A 15,865-nucleotide genomic window follows, 5' to 3' on the forward strand; every position below is an offset into this window, starting at 1 on the left:
GCCCCAGGACACTTTCTAGATGCTCACGTTCCCTGGCTAGTACTAGTAATTCTGGGTTCCCATCTTTGTAACTACAGCAGTTTCTATTGCAAGCAGAGGTCTGTGCTTCCCAGCCTGGCAGCATAAACTGCTATGTCCCTGTCACTATGCTGTTTGCAACTGCTTGGTGTCTGTTGCCCTGGAAGTGCACTTAGGGCCCAATCCTGCAAACACTTCTGCATAAGAGTAATTTTACTCATGTCAGTAAACCCCAACACTGAGATCAACAGTATTTGCAGGATTGAGCCTGTAGTGTAGTATTTGCAGGGCAAGCAGATGAGCTCTAAAGTTGGGGGCCCTAGTTTAACACTGATCACCTGGAGAATTAGCAAAGGGAGCAAGCAAGAAATACCAGAGATAAATGAGCTTGCATTTGCCTCTGCTAGATTTGTGAGTGCCCTCCAGAGACCGCTGTCTGCCTAGGGAAGTGCCCTTGTAAAATACTGAGTACCTTCCCCAGATTGGGTTGCCAACCCTCCAGGATTGGCCTGGAGTCTCCTGGAATTGGTGTTGATCTCTTGGTGACTGCTGAAAGCAATCTGGAAGATTTTAATAGGATATTTTAAGAAAATGACATTATATCATGTTGAGGGGGAGGGGAATCTCACAGGATAGCTTCAGTCAGAGTTGGAAACCTTATTCCTAGACCTGAAAAAGAGCTTTGTAATGCAAAATCATAGAATCATAGAGAATTAGGGTTGGAAGGGACCTCAGGAGGTATCTAACCAATCCCCAACTAAATCATCCCAGCCAGGGCTTTGTCAAGCCGGGCCTTAAAAACCTCTACGGAAGGAGATTCCACCACTGCCCTATGTAACCCATTCCAGTGGCTTCACCACCTCCTAGTGAAATAATGTTTCCTAATATCCAACCTAGACCTCCCCACTGCAACTTGAGACCATTACTCCTTGTTCTGTCATCTGGTACCACTGGAACATGCCGAGCTCCATCCTCTTTGGAACCCCCTTCAGGTAGTTGAAGGCTGCTATCAAATCCCACCTCACTCTCTCTTCTGCAGACTAAATAAGCTCAGTTCCCTCAGCCTCTCCTTGTAAGTCATGTGCCCGAGCCCCCAAATCATTTTTGTTGCCCTCTGCTGGACTTTCTTCAATTTGTCTACATCCTTTCTGTAGTGGGGGGCCCAAAACTGGACACAATACTCCAGATGAGGCCTCACCACTGCCGAATAGAGGGGAATAATCGCTTCGCTCGATCTGCTGGCAATGTTCCTACTAATACAGCCCAATATGTCGTTAGTCTTCTTGGCAACAAGGGCACATTGCTGACTCTCATCCAGCTTCTCGTCCTCTGTAACCCCCAGATCCTTTTCTGCAGAACTGCAGTTTAGCCAGTCAGTCCCCAGCCTGTAGCAGTGCATGGGATTCTTCAGTCCTAAGTGCAGGACGTTGCACTTGTCCTTGTTGAACCTCATCAGATTTCTTTTGGCTCTGTGAACTTGCTGAGGGTGCAATCCATCCCATCCTCCAGATCATTAATAAAGATGTTGAACAAAACCGGCCCAAGGGTCGACCCTTGGGGCACTCCACTTGGTTATCAGCTGCCAACTAGACATGGAGCTGCTGATCACAAAAGTTTCTCTCTCACACTCATTGCTGGAACAATAAAAGATATTACCTCACCCACTTTGTTTCTTTACAATATTTTGTCATCCTCCATGTGTAGAGTTAAACATGGCTCCTGGGAAGACGATCAAAGCCAAGATCAAGAAGACTTTGCCAGTGACTGGCCCTCAGGCTCCAACAGTCAGTGAGCTGATGCTGTGGTACTGCATGAACACCAATACGCATGGCTGCCGGCGTATTGTGGTATCAAGAGGACGCTTGCGCAGGTTCATCTGGATCCTGCTCACCTTGAGCGCCGTGGGGCTGATCCTGTGGCAGTGTGCTGAGCTCGTCATGTCCTATTACACGGCCTCTGTCTCAGTCACTGTGCAATTCCAGAAGCTGCCTTTCCCCGCTGTCACCATCTGCAACATCAACCCTTACAAGTAAGCCATGAGGGGCCTGGGGGTGGCTAATTGCTGTATAAATGGCAGTCACAGCATTACAGCCAGGGTGTTTTCAAAGGGCACAAGGAAAGTGTTTCTCAGACATTTGTTAAATAATTTTTCCTCTAAACTCTTTCCAGCACTAAGCCCCTCAGGAAGCTTATCCTGCTGCTCTGACACCACAGCTCTTTAATTCCACCTCCTTACTGTTATCTCTTCCCCCTTCCCGCAGCACTCTCAAATGCTGCACCTCTACTTCCTGGCTGGTTACACTTGGCAGACATCTGTAGCCATATCTGACTTACCAGTGCTGAGCCAAGCTCGATGCATTTAGCTCGTTTTATCTTTCTGCACAAGTCAGCCCCCCGGTCCCCTGATCATTCCTTGGGCTCTCTCTGAACGCTGTCCTTCCAGTAATGGAGAGCTCAGGCCTAACTAATATTCCAGGCACACACTCTCCAACGGGGGGCAGAGAGTTTGCCATCTCCTCTCTCTTGGATGGGACGCCTTGGCATATGCTGTCCAAAATCGCATTGGGTTCTTTTTCCTGCCAAACTGTATAATCTGCTGTCCCTCTCCCCATCCCAGTCCCTCTACCATTCCTGCTCTCTGGTCTCTCCTGCCCACGGAGGATCTGCACTTCAGATTGCATTGTCCCCAGGATAAATCTTTTCCATTTCCCATCCACCTTCCTGCTCTCTCTAGTTTTGGCAATTCCTCTTCAATGTATTACCATAGGTCACTGCCTTCTCTAGCCTCTCCAGCTCATTAATTAAGATATTAAAGAAGCTCAGACCTTACAGTGACCTCTTCACAGGTCAGTCTGTTACTGTTTATAATGGCCTGTTGTTCATAGTCCTTCAGTCAATGGGCAATCTCTATGATCCAGCTTTTACCCAAGCCAATTCAAATTAATTGTGTGAATAAAAGTTCCAGACAGTATATGAAGTGAAGTATCAGTACTAAGTCAGTCTAAGGAGGAGAGTGAGGAAGAGCTGGCTGTTCCCTATAATAAGCTATTCATTGTACAATGCATAGGACAGGATAGGACTGCATGGAGTAGTCCAGCAGGGTGACACGGGGAGAATATGGCCTGTTATTTCCTATTACCTTCTCTCCAATGTAGGTATAGTGCAATGAAAGAACACTTGTCTGAACTGGACAAAGAGACAAAAAATGCTTTGGAGACTTTATACGGCTTTTCAGAGGGCAAATCCAAGGTACGTCGGGATGCAGATGACTGGAACGCTACAGAGAGCAAATTTCTTGAAAGAATCCCTCTGCTAAAGTTCGAAGACCTCTCTAAGAGGACTGTGACTGAGATTCCAAGTGGCAATAAGCGGAAAATTGAGACCAGTGTCTTTCACCAAGGTTCCAGCATGGTGAATACTGGGGATCCACAAGATGTCGTGGGCTTTCAGTTGGTGAGTTCCATTCCCAAGTGGTGACTGGGCGAGGTGTTGGCAGAGGGAGTGGATGTGCTAGGGCAGGCACTGCTGTTTGAGGAGATGACAAGTGTAGCACTGGAGGGAAATGATAAACTTTCAAGAGTTAATTGAGGCTTTAGTGAGGAAGAGATACAAAGAACCTTCAAGGATGGAGAGACCCATGTACTGTAGATCTTCCAAATCCAGCCCCCTGACATGGGGTGCAATTTTCAGCAGGTAAACATTCATCCATCGGTTCCTTAAACATGTCCATCCGCTGCTTCCCGCAGATTATTCCACATGCCCACAACCCTCTGGAAGAAAAAGTCCTTTTTGAAATCCAGCCTAAAATGCTTCCTCTTTATTGCCAACCATGACACTGGAGAGGTCATTTCTTAGATCCCTCATGATGAGCCTCCACCAGCCATGCTTCTTTAAGGTTACACACATTCAATTCCTGATGTCCATGCTCCCAGGGAAGGCCACTTTGTCTCCTCTGTATCTTTTCCAGACTGATCTGCCTTCAGAATGCACACAGTTCTCAACATGAGGTCTACCAAGGACCTTTTGAAGAGGAACCATTTTCTTCCTTGGTTTATGTGTCCCATCATACCTCATTTATCTTCCCTTTTTTTTTTTCTCCTGCAACTAGAAACTTCCTGCTTGAGTAGCATTTTTCAGTAGAAATCATATTGCAAACCCTTCAATGGAAAATTACACCACGTCTTCCTCACCTGAAATTCATTTTCCTCCTTTATTATTATTAGTGTGACCCAAACAACAGCAGTGACTGTGCGGTTTACACATTCAGCTCTGGGGTAAATGCCATTCAAGAATGGTACAAGCTGCATTATATGAACATCATGGCACAAATACCCTTGGAGACGAAAGTGAATATGGGCTACTCCGCTGAGGATCTTCTGCTGACGTGTTTCTTCGATGGCATATCTTGTGACACAAGGTCAGTGCACAAAAACTACTCACCAGCCTAACTTAGTGTGCTCTTAGGGAGAAATTCTGGACCAGGATTTCATTTATTGACTGCAAAAAGAACAAGGAGTCCTTGTGACACCTTGGAGACTAACAAATGTATTTGGGCATAAGCTTTTGTGAGCTAAAATCCACTTAATCAGATGCATGGAGTGAAAAATACAGTAGGAAGATATAGAATATCAAGGTTGGAAGGGACCTCAGGGGGTCATCTAGTCCAACCCCTGCTTAAAGCAGGACCAATCCCCAGACAGATTTTTGCCCCAGATCCCTAAGTGGCCCCCTCAAGGATTGAAGTCACAACCCTGGGTTTAGCAGGCCAATGTTCAAACCACTGAACTATCCCTCCTCCCAAACATGAAAAGATGGGGGTCGCCATACCAACTAGCGAGACAAGTCTATTAATTTCTTCTGCTGATAATAGCCTACCTTAATTGATTACTCTTGTTATAGTTGTATGGCAACACCCATTTTTTCATGTTGTCTGTGTATATATATCTTCCTACTGTATTTTCCACTCCATACATCCGATGAAGTGGGTTTTAGCCCACGAAAGCTTATGCCCAAATAAATGTGTTAATCTCTCAGGTGCCACAAGGCTACCTCCACTCTGAAGTTAGTGACTGAATACCCTAATAGTGCAAAAGCAGCAGAGAATCCTGTGGCACCTTATAGACTAACAGACGTTTTGGAGCGTGAGCTTTCGTGGGTGAATACCCACTTCGTCAGACGCTCACGCTCCAAAACGTCTGTTAGTCTATAAGGTGCCACAGGATTCTCTGCTGCTTTTACAGATCCAGACTAACACGGCTACCCCTCTGATACTTGACACCTAATAGTGCACACACTTCTCTTCCTGGAACTGTAACGTGGTTGTTGGCTGTTTTATGTAGCGATATGGCATGAATATGTACATTGAGCCTCATCACTTAAGTAACAAACATTCTAATTTAGAACCCTTAACACCCGTTAAACCCGCTTGCTATCTCTCTTGTCAGGCTGATGGGAGATCCAGTGAGTAATTTACATTGCCACAGGCAGTTAGACCAGAGCCTAGGATGAAAAAAATGTTTGCTCTCTTTTAGAAACTTCACCCCTTTCCATCATCCACTGTATGGCAACTGCTACACCTTCAATAGTGGAGAAAACGGAAGAGTCCTGACCACCTCTACAGGAGGCAGCGAGTACGGTAAGGGAACCAAGTTAATAGAGACACTGGAAAGCAGATTGTTCAGGGAACTGGATCCTAAGGGGGTTGACTGACAACTAGACATGTTATCTGATTGTGTTGGTTCAAATGAACATTTCCCCAATCTGTTGCCAAATCACATGAATCAAATGTTGTTGCATCACTAGAGTTTTTCCACCTGAAATTATTCCTCCCCAGTTATGTAACTTGGTTTTTAATAGGTTTTTAGTTACATTCTAAGTTATCACAACTATTTTTTATTAGTTGTGCTGGATGCTAAAGATTAGCTGCAGCAGTGCTTGGACAGGCATTGATGCACCCACATGATATCCTGACAATTCCACTTGAAGCCAGATGTTCAGTCCAAACAGCTGATGACAGTTAAAACTGAAGAAGATTGTACAGTGACCATAGACTGGTCGACTCTCCCTGAGATAGGGCTATAGCTTTTTTAACCCCGTCAATGCTATTTCTTTGTTCTGCAGGATTGCAGGTTGTTCTTTACATAGAGGAAGCCGATTACAATCCCTTCCTGGTGACCTCGACCGGGGCCAAAATCATTGTCCATGACCAGCATGAATATCCCTTTATTGAAGATATTGGGACTGAGATTGAGACTGCAACGGCCACCTCCATTGGGATGCACTTTGTGAGTGGCAGAAATCTTTCTCCTCAGGCTCACGGTAGCGCTTACAAACACTGTATTAACTGTGTTAAATAGATCCCGCTACTGCCTCTCAGCATCCTGGAAAGCTGAGAGGATACAGTTATGCCCCAGGCCTGGCTCTCTAAAGCGCACTCGAAAGCATGAGGCCAGAGAGAGAGCTACTGTAATTGACCTGTGCTAGAGCACTCTTCGGAGCCATGTTTCATTGCTCAGGGGTGAGAGCTGTTGGAAATCAGGCCTGTGGGAATCCCACACCTATGGATGACCTTGGTTTTATCCTGTGGATTTCTTGATGATTTTGATGTTTCCTACAACGTTTGAGGCGCTATCCACACCAAGCCCCTGGTTTAACTCACGTGCTGTAGCACAGTACAGACGTGGCTGTGGTCAGATCAGGTTCTGATGTGGTTTGGCTGCCAGAGCAGACCAGCTAAAGCACAACTCTGACATCTAGCTATTCTGATTGGCTAGCTGGGTTCCGTGCTTCCTGCCCTGCTGGGCTGGCTGTGAAGAGACCCTGCCAAGGGGAATCTTCCACCATTGCTATCACTGGGGGTAGGGTGGAGGCTGAAATAAGGTGCTGGGAGTTTCCCAAAGTAGTTCAGTGTAGAGTAGGTGATAGTGTCCTAAGGGGCCTGTGCCTGTTGCAGAGAAGCTAAAGCTGTGCCATCAGAAGAGACAAACTTCTCCATTAATCTCGAGGACCAGTTAAGTGATCGTTTGGGCTTTTCTTTTCTCTGTTGTTCACTGTACCACAAACACCCAGCAAAGCTGCTTATTTGGAGCAGCTGGGCGTGCCCTGCGCTGATAGTCCATGCATTAGAAAGGACAGTAGGATAAAGTCTGATAGGTTCAAATGTGCATCGAGATGACTATCTTCCAGGTGTCTGGATAAGCATTAGGGACAAGTGACTTTACAGTGTCTAAAAATATGGAACTTTCTCAAAGAGGGTTGTAGGTTTCTATAAAAGCAGGCATGAGTAAGCAGCAGCAGAGGGTTAGATCTATAGAGACCTAAAATATCTCCCAGTCCTGCCTATCCCCCATGTCATTGTCCTATGCCTATAAAATAAGGACAGCTCCACATATCACATTAGCAAAACTCTACTGGAACAACTGTAGATATTGAAAAACATGGTTTGCGTTGGCATTCCTCAACTATCTCATACACCACCTTAAAGTCCCAGAGCCATATCTTGGGGCAGTAGATTTCTGGCATCAGCTGGTCACAGGACAAGACTTGGTGCACAGTGAATAAGATAGTCACTCAAACAGAAAAGATTGACACACTAACTCTGACATGGAAGAAGTGCCCTCTCATAATCAAAACATTGGCTAGCAGGAAGCCATTGCAAATATTCTGAATGTGTAGGTGGTTAGACTTCGAGTACCCTGAAATATGGTAGTTTTTGCAATACACAAAAGTAAGATTGAATACATTTCCTTGGAGTTGGGTTTAAGAGCTTACAAACAGGCTTCTTGCATTGGGATGTATCAGAGAAGGTAGAATCCCGCTTCCAGTTTCTTCGTCTCAGAATAAAAACTACATCTTGGTGCCATATTAGTAGTAACTATCAGAGGAGGAAGAATCCGAGCCTGATATTTTCTGGGAGCCTTTACAGAGAGCGATCTGTGGTTGTCACAGACTGGCTGCTTCACATGCAACCCCCACAACACTGTCTCCTCGGGGCACCCTGATCAATCCTGCACATGCATCCAGTTATGCAAAGGAGAGCCAGGTGCATACATCCACTGAAATGCTCATGCCACTACACGGCTGCATGTGTGTGCACAGGTGGGCTTGTACACGGGCACTTGGTATTTTGCAAATGTGGGTTTCTGGATACATAATGGATGTACATGCATTTCTGTAGATGCACCAAGACCCTCCACCCTCTAAATATACTGCCCACAATGTCCTAAACCAGACATGGGTAACATTTCCCACCCCTCATCCACACACAGAGCAATGTTATTTCAGTGCAGGAATGACAGAAAAGGAGCACATTCCACAGCAGAAATTCTACCAAAAGCAGTTCTCAGAAGCCAAGGACAAGACAAGCAAAGGGACCCAGTAGCAGATCCTGCGAGGCAGGATTCTTAGCATTAGATCTCTTCCAGGAATGAAAGAGCGACACTTAAAAGCCATTTCACATGAATTTTCAAAAGCAACCAGTCTCTTCTTGCTCTCACCAGACTGAATCAGTGTCTTTCCTTGCCCCTTCTGGGTGTAATTTCAGTCTTTGATTGAAGCAATGGAGCTGCACTGCACAAGTGACTGCAGCCAGGGTTGCTGGGGTCTGGAATTTCTACAGCCCCATAGCTGTGCATAGTGCTTTACAGACAGATCATGCCCCAAGGAATTTACCCTCAGGGGCCCTGGTCCTACAGTCAGATCTACTAGCACAGAACCCTGTACCCACATGAAGCCCCTTTGCTGGGTCTGTGCTCCTGGAGCTGACTGCAGGATCTGTGGCCAAGTCAGACATGGTATGGGCAGAGAGAATGGATGTACAGACGCTTGAATGAGTATTCCTGAGATCTGGTGCATGTCTCCAGGCATTCTTTTAGGACTATCGATGGGTGGGCGAGTGGGAGAGGCTAGGCAGAAGCAGGGAAGTTGGAAGGAGGTAAGCGAGATAGCCAAGTGCACTAGTGGCCTGAATCTCCGAGTCGCTGTGTGCTCTTAACTCCCATTGGCTTCAGGAGAGGTTGAAGATACTCAACACCTGTCAGTATTGAGCCCTCAATCAGGAGGCCCCTTATTCCAGGCACAGGAGACAGAATGGGGAAAGGTGAACGCCCAGAAAAGATTATGGCTTTGAGGCAGGAGGCATCTCATGGAGGTGTCAAATGTAATTAAGAAAGAATCTAAGAACAATTCTAGCCACATAATCTCCTCCACAAAAGCAGCCTATGTCCTACAGGCTAATTCACATAAGCTATACGGTGGGGGCACAGCCCAGAAGTAGCTTCAGTCCTGCATCATCATTGTTATTGTTTAGGACTCTGATCCCAGGGTGTCCAATAAGCAGCACTGAATGGTGTCTTTCCTTCAGCTCTGCTGGGGTCTCTCAAATGAACATTCGGTTTCTGGTTTTCAGACTCAGTCTCACAAGCTAAGCAAACCGTACAGCGACTGCACAGAGACTGGCACGGACATTCCAGTAGCAAACCTCTACAACAAGAGCTACTCGCTCCAGGTAAAGCTCTGTTACATTTGCTTTGTCAGAGACAAGGTGGGGGATGTAATAATTCCCTGATAATCAGAAACTTCCGTGAATAAACTATGTACCGTTCCCTTAAACAGTATCTTAATAACATTTTTAAATCTGCTCTTGGACCAACTTCTGTTGGTGACAGAGATACCCTTTCTAGCCCCATCAAGATTCTTCCTTAGGTTTTTCAGTTGTTTGGGCAATCCCCATATACAAACAGCGCCGTATTCTGCAGTGCTAGCCCCCAACCCTGCAGAAGTTCTGCTCCAGTTGAAATGCTTTGGAGCACAGCTGTAGAATACTGTAGTGCTCTAAAATTAGGGTTTGTTCCAAAGGGATTGAATCTTGAAGTTGCCTTGGGGATTTTGTCATATAGCAGGAACATTGGCTCATTATGAAATTCTCTGGCACTGCTGGACTGGAAAATATTTGCCAAACAAATGTTGCTGCTTAGTGTAACCCTTGAAGCCCGAAATTGTGACCCCTGTCAGATAAGACTCCATGAATAACTGATACGATCTAACCTGTGTCCAACCAGCAGAACGTTTACAAAGAAAGTTTCCATTAGTTTTGCATGACTCCTGTAATAGGCTCCGCCTTGAAAGCGTCAGGCATCCTGGTTTCCTCCATGATAATTCCTATTGCGCTTATATTAATTGCTACTTTTTGCAAATCCGGCACCTGGGCTTGATTCTTCTTTTATCAAATATAAAAATGCAGCCCCCTGTGATGTGATGCCAGCTGAGGTGACACAGACCTCCAGTAGGATTAGTTCATTAAAGCACAGAGCCCTGCACTGCAGTTGGTAGGGACTGAAGATGGGGCCCCACCTACTGCAAATTCCAGCTGGAAATGTTAGATCCTGCTGACAACCCATTCTGGAATAGAGCAGTAAGTAGCAGAATCTAGAAGCAGCCCAGGCATCCTTGCACATTTGTTGGCTCATAGAAACCCAACTCTTGGTTTATTTCCCTGCAGATTTGCCTGCATTCCTGTTTCCAGAGGGCCATGGTGGATACCTGTGGCTGTGCCCAGTACGCCCAGCCCTTACCTCCTGGTGCAGAGTACTGCAACTACAAGAAATACCCCAACTGGAGTAAGTTCTTCACAGCACGAGTAAAGTCCCCACACAGCCTTCTTTACCGCCTAGTTACAACCACCAAATGTGCTCCTGACAGACACGCCCAGCTCAGCCCCTGGCATTAGATCATTACCACATGCACTATTCTCCACTGAAATCTCCACCCACACAAGCCCAGCCGGGCTGGAGGAAAGGTGAATCTGCCTTGGAGGAACGCGGGCACCCTTGCCAGCTTTTATTGCTCAGCCTAGAGATTAGCTCTCTGCTGGCAAGAGCTCCCACGTCTCTGAAATCCCAGCAACATGCTTTGGAACGCTACTGGATTGTGCTCTGGTAGCATTTGGAGGCCCCACCTGAGTCCAGGGCTCTGTTGTGCTAGGGGTTCTCAGGACACATGTTTTGGTGGCCAGTCAGAGTGTGGCCACCAACTCTTGCTGGTGGCCACTCTCACACTTTTTCCTAAAATACTTAATTAGCGTTAGGAAAAACAAACAAATATGCACATAGACACATCCAAATCATCGTAACTTATTCACTGCTAGCTAGTAAGGGGGCACTGAGGGTGGTTGGCCAGGGGAGGTAGCGGGGGCCCGGAGCATGAAGCTTTGTGGCTGGAGGATGGGGCCTGGGATTGGAGCACAAAACCCCAGGGCTGGAGCCCAAGGCCTGATCCCCACCGCCCCTGGGAAGGTGGGGAACTCACCAGCTGCCTACTCCTCTAGCGTTGCCCAGGTGTCTCCAGGGGCCCAAACCTTTGCTGGTACCCCAGCAACCAGCCCCAAGGCAGTGCATCCAGGAGCAACAGGGAGGAGGAGGGGCCGCTGCTTTCCTCTCCCCCCCAAATCACAGTGAAGAAGGCTGTGGCCACAAGAAAAGCCTCTGGTGGCTGCATTTGAGAAACACTGTGCTACAGTCTGTGCAGACGCTTAGCAAGAGCCTGTCCCTGCCCTGAGGAGCGCGTCTTTCCAGGGGAAGTATTTATCCAGGGGAAATGAGACCTCAGAAGAGAGGGGACTTGCCCAAGGCACAAAGGGAGTCTGTTCCAGAGCCAGAAATTGAACACAGGTCTCCCAAGCCCAGACTCCGTCTCTCCAGCCAGTTACCCTGTGCTCTCTTTCTGCAGTGTACTGCTACTACAAGCTGCATGAGAAGTTTGTGAAGGAGCAGCTGGGTTGTCAGCAGATTTGCAAAGAAGCCTGCAGGTAAGTCCTGCTGCCAGATAGGCAAGAAATGAAACATTCCTCATGCAGGAATTTAGACCTGCAGCTAACACCAGGCCTCTTTTTCCACAGCTTTAAGGAATGGACGCTGACCACCAGCTTAGCCCAGTGGCCGTCTTCAGTTTCTGAGGTGAGCTCCCAGTTCTGCTCTGCTCGCTCAGCCAACCTAGACACACAATGAGGGTAGCAGGCGCTGCGTCCGGCTGGCTTGGCTCCCTTGTGCCTCGGACCACAGGATCATTGTCAGGCTGGGGCTTTCCTGCTCCTGCTGCTATGTCACATCCTCCAAGGGTTCCCTGCAGTCTCAGTGAGGGCTGCCCTCCCCACAAAGGGAGAGGTGAGCCCAGATTTCTCAGCGATGGGGAGATAAGGTTACAAGCAAACAAAATGGGGAGGGGAAGCTTCCCAGCTCCAACAGGAACCAGGTAAATCCAGAGGTGCAGCTTTGGAAGTGAGGGACCCCTCCTGTATTTGTGAGCATCGGCCTGGTGCTCCTGACCAGGGGATCTGAACACTTGCATTGCGTGAGGCTCCCATACCCAGATACAAGGACACGGCCTGGCCAAGGAGCTCACCAGCTAACCTGGAAACTTGTCCCCTGGGAGTCAGTCTCTCTGGGCCTGCGAGTTCCGCCCCCTGGCGGTAGCGTGAGATCCCCTACCACACAATCATGGCATTCTAGAATGAAACCTGGGCCAAATGAGCTGTCGCGTCCTGGGCTCCCTGGGCTTGCGCTCATGGCAGTTGCTTTGTTTTCTTGTTTTCCAAGGACTGGATGCTTCGAGTCCTCTCCTGGGACAAAGGGCAGAAAATCAACAAAATGCTGAACAAGTAAGTTTCCCTCTGTGTATTTCCAGCCTGTGTCCCGATACAATCGCTGCAACCCTAACAATGGCAATAGAAAAGAATGCTCCCTTCAAGGGGCCTGGCCCTGCCCATCCAACTGGTTCTTTAAATGACTTTTCAGTGAGCCTCACACTAGTGTCTGACTAAAGCCAGGGCCTGTTCTCTCTCTCCCTTCCCAGAACAGACCTCGCAAACCTCGTGGTGTTCTACAAAGACCTGAACGAGAGATTCATTTCCGAGAATCCCGCCAACAACGTAAGCTCTGACGTCTGCAAATGTCTGTTTAGACCCAGAATGGGTCCAGTGCAGGTAGCAGCAGGACAAGCTTCCCCAAACAGTGCCCTGCAATGTGCCCCAGTTCTGTCCTGTCGCTACCCTCTCCAGGGGCATGCGGGGAGCTCAGGTTCCTTGGCCCAATCAGTCCTTGTCCTCTGTCACATAGGCACCTCTCCTCTAGGAACGGCCCTGAGACAAGTGTCAGCGACTTTTCTGTTTCTGTGTTAGCTGATATTTCTAAAGCATAAGTGAGAGAGGAGCCGGCAGGAAACTTTAAAGACGTGCCCATTACAGTTTGCCTTCACTTTAGCACCCAGACTCCTCTGTAGTGTGTCCCTTTAACGGTGTCTAGTTACCCTGCCGCTGGGCACCTTGTGACAGACGCCGATTGCTTGTCTCCTCTCTCGCTGCTGCTGTCCCGACCCCCAGGGAGGCCTGGCTGGGTCCAGCGTAACCTTGCACTCTCTTCTCCTCCAGATTGTCATTCTTCTTTCCAACTTCGGGGGCCAGCTGGGCCTTTGGATGAGCTGCTCTGTGGTTTGTGTCATTGAGATCATCGAAGTTTTCTTCATTGATTCATTCTTCATCATCATGCGGCGCTACTGGCAAAAGGCGAAGAAATGGTGGAATGGCCAAAAGGCAGCACCCCTTCAGGTTAACGCTCCAGCCAAAGAGGGCCACGACAACCCCATGTGCATCGACGAGGACCTGCCCACCTTTAACACTGCCCTTCACTTACCACTGCCCCAGGAAAATCACATGTCCAGGACTCCGCCGCCCAACTACAGCACTTTGCAGCTAGACGCTGCATTCACAGACCCGCTGCCCGACATGCTGGAGGGCAGGAGCCATTGACAGTATTTATCTCCTCCTCCAGAGGCCAAAGTAGGCAATGAACGTGTAATCCGGGTGTCCAGGAGCGAGAGGTGTGTGTCTGGGGGTGAGCACTGAGGGACTCTTGGGCAGGGTTCAGAGCCCTGGGAGGAGCGCAGGCAGGAAGACTCAGCCCACCAGCACACAGCAGTGGTTGGTAATGCCAGGTCCCAGTCCCTGGTGTTTTCCAGTGAAAGGTTGCTGATGCTTGTTTGTGCAGGATGTGGAACTGAGCCGTGATGGGCCTTGCCAAACAGAGACAAGCCACCACCCTCCCCATTTCATCTGGGTAGGAATCACGCCTCGGGAGAAGCGGGCATATCCAGCATAACCCCACAGCTGCTCCAGGTCTGATATGTGGGAACAACCCAGGCCTTTGGGACGGCTTGTGCTACTTGGCTAGGGGCAGGCAGAGAGGGAGCTCTGGAAAGCATTAAAACCATCCAGGTACTGGATGGTGGGGAAAGGAAAGGAAAATGCCACTGTAGGGTCAGATTCTAACCAGTTCGGCTAAACACGGAGCGGGCAGGATTCTGCCAGCCGCACCCCAAGAGAGAAATTCCTTAGCCTGGGGGAGAACTTTGAAAGCCAGTCGAACTCCTCCTGGAGTAAGGCACTATGCAGCCTGAGTAAAAGGGAGCTAGACTCAGCTCCAGCCCTTCCTTTAAAATGCCCGAAGTCTAATTTTGAGCAGGATAATGACCAGAGACAGCAATCAGTGCGCTCCTTAAGCAGCAGTCAGACCCTCTCTTACACTAGCCCCAAAGTATCCTACTTACAGTGCAGCTGCCCTTAGCATGCTCAGGTTCCGGCACTCAAAGGGCAACTGAATCCTCTTCATGCTACAGTCATTTGACTCATGGGCCGGGCCCTTCTGCTGAGAAGTACCATTCAAATGCCAGCCCCATTGGCTGGCACACACCCTTAGCCCGCACACAGCCCAAAGAACTGGCCAGTGCTCTGGGGAGCATCTCAAGAGCCAGGAAGGAAGAGGAATCCCACTCCCTAGCACAGTGGCAGCAGAGCCCCCTGGAATTCTTGTCCCCAGACCCAGCCTCAATGGGGAATAGTGAGCAGAAGATATACTGCCCCCATCTCCAGGCGTGTTGCCCTCAAACGCCCCTTGTCCATTAGCATGCAGCGAGTTTCCTATGGAACTGCCCTCTCTGATGCCAAGCCTCTGTGCACAGGCTCCTTGGGTCCTACCACTAGTTCCGTCCTGGCCAGGGGGCACTGTACCTGCAGCTCTGACCCACTGAATTGAGATGAAAACAGTTGCTGAGTTTCAAACATTGGTTCTAAAAAGGTCGCTGCTCATGCCCGTTCTCGCAGAATGGGTTAGCCCGAATCACTGGCGTTTCCCTGCCTCGAGAACATGAAAACAAGAACATTCACGGCCCAATTCTGCCCCCCTTGAAGTCAACAGCAAAACTCCCATTGCGACCCCAGAGTGAAGGCTGCAGCTCATTGTCTTCTCTGGTGTGCCCAGTTTATTGCAGGTGAGCACACTCCTGGCAAGTGCATTCTGTATGGAAGTGTGCTCGCCCAGCCATGACTCAATCGCCCTCTTCCTAGTCGGTTCCTGCCATGGCCTCCTGGGAGCTGAGTAGGGTGGGCTGTGGGAGTGTTAGGAGGGATGTGTGCTGGGCCAGCATCACCTCCTGGGCTTTCAGAGTACTGTGTTGTCAAATGAATCAGGCATTTTAACAGTGAGAACAAAGATGTTTCCAAGTGTGCAATACAAGACTTTTTTTTAACTGAATTATTTACCAGCAGAGAGGCTGGGAAACGAAGAACAGGGAAAGATATATTTTTTAATAAACTGTTTTTTTAGTTAATGGATGTGTGTGTTGTTCTGCTTGGCTGTCCGAAGTCACTGCTGAGAACCAGGGAGCTATGCCTCGCTCTCCCTGGCCTGCTCTATACCAGCCCTTTACATCTGTAACAAGGGATCAACTCAGAACTGCTCAGCAACTGGGAGTGACTCTTCGGGCTTGTCTACACGGTGGCTAATGTAAAGTGCATCATGCG

The 15,865-nt window shown here is 48.5% G+C and overlaps 1 protein-coding gene across 1 annotated transcript; it reads left to right on the top strand.

The window, feature by feature from the left end:
* Positions 1-1,730: 1,730 nt before the first annotated feature.
* SCNN1G (sodium channel epithelial 1 subunit gamma) lies at positions 1,731-15,628 on the top strand. Its single transcript, XM_032766205.2, has 12 exons — positions 1,731-2,047; positions 3,174-3,471; positions 4,242-4,435; positions 5,550-5,653; positions 6,139-6,302; positions 9,425-9,523; positions 10,517-10,634; positions 11,743-11,821; positions 11,912-11,969; positions 12,609-12,670; positions 12,865-12,940; positions 13,439-15,628. Exons 1-12 carry the CDS (start codon positions 1,731-1,733, stop codon positions 13,814-13,816), a joined length of 1,947 nt encoding a protein of 648 aa, XP_032622096.2. The 3' UTR covers positions 13,817-15,628.
* The last annotated feature ends 237 nt before the right edge of the window (positions 15,629-15,865 follow it).

This window comes from Chelonoidis abingdonii, chromosome 9, assembly GCF_003597395.2.
Source record: "Chelonoidis abingdonii isolate Lonesome George chromosome 9, CheloAbing_2.0, whole genome shotgun sequence".
NCBI lineage: Eukaryota > Metazoa > Chordata > Testudines > Testudinidae > Chelonoidis > Chelonoidis abingdonii.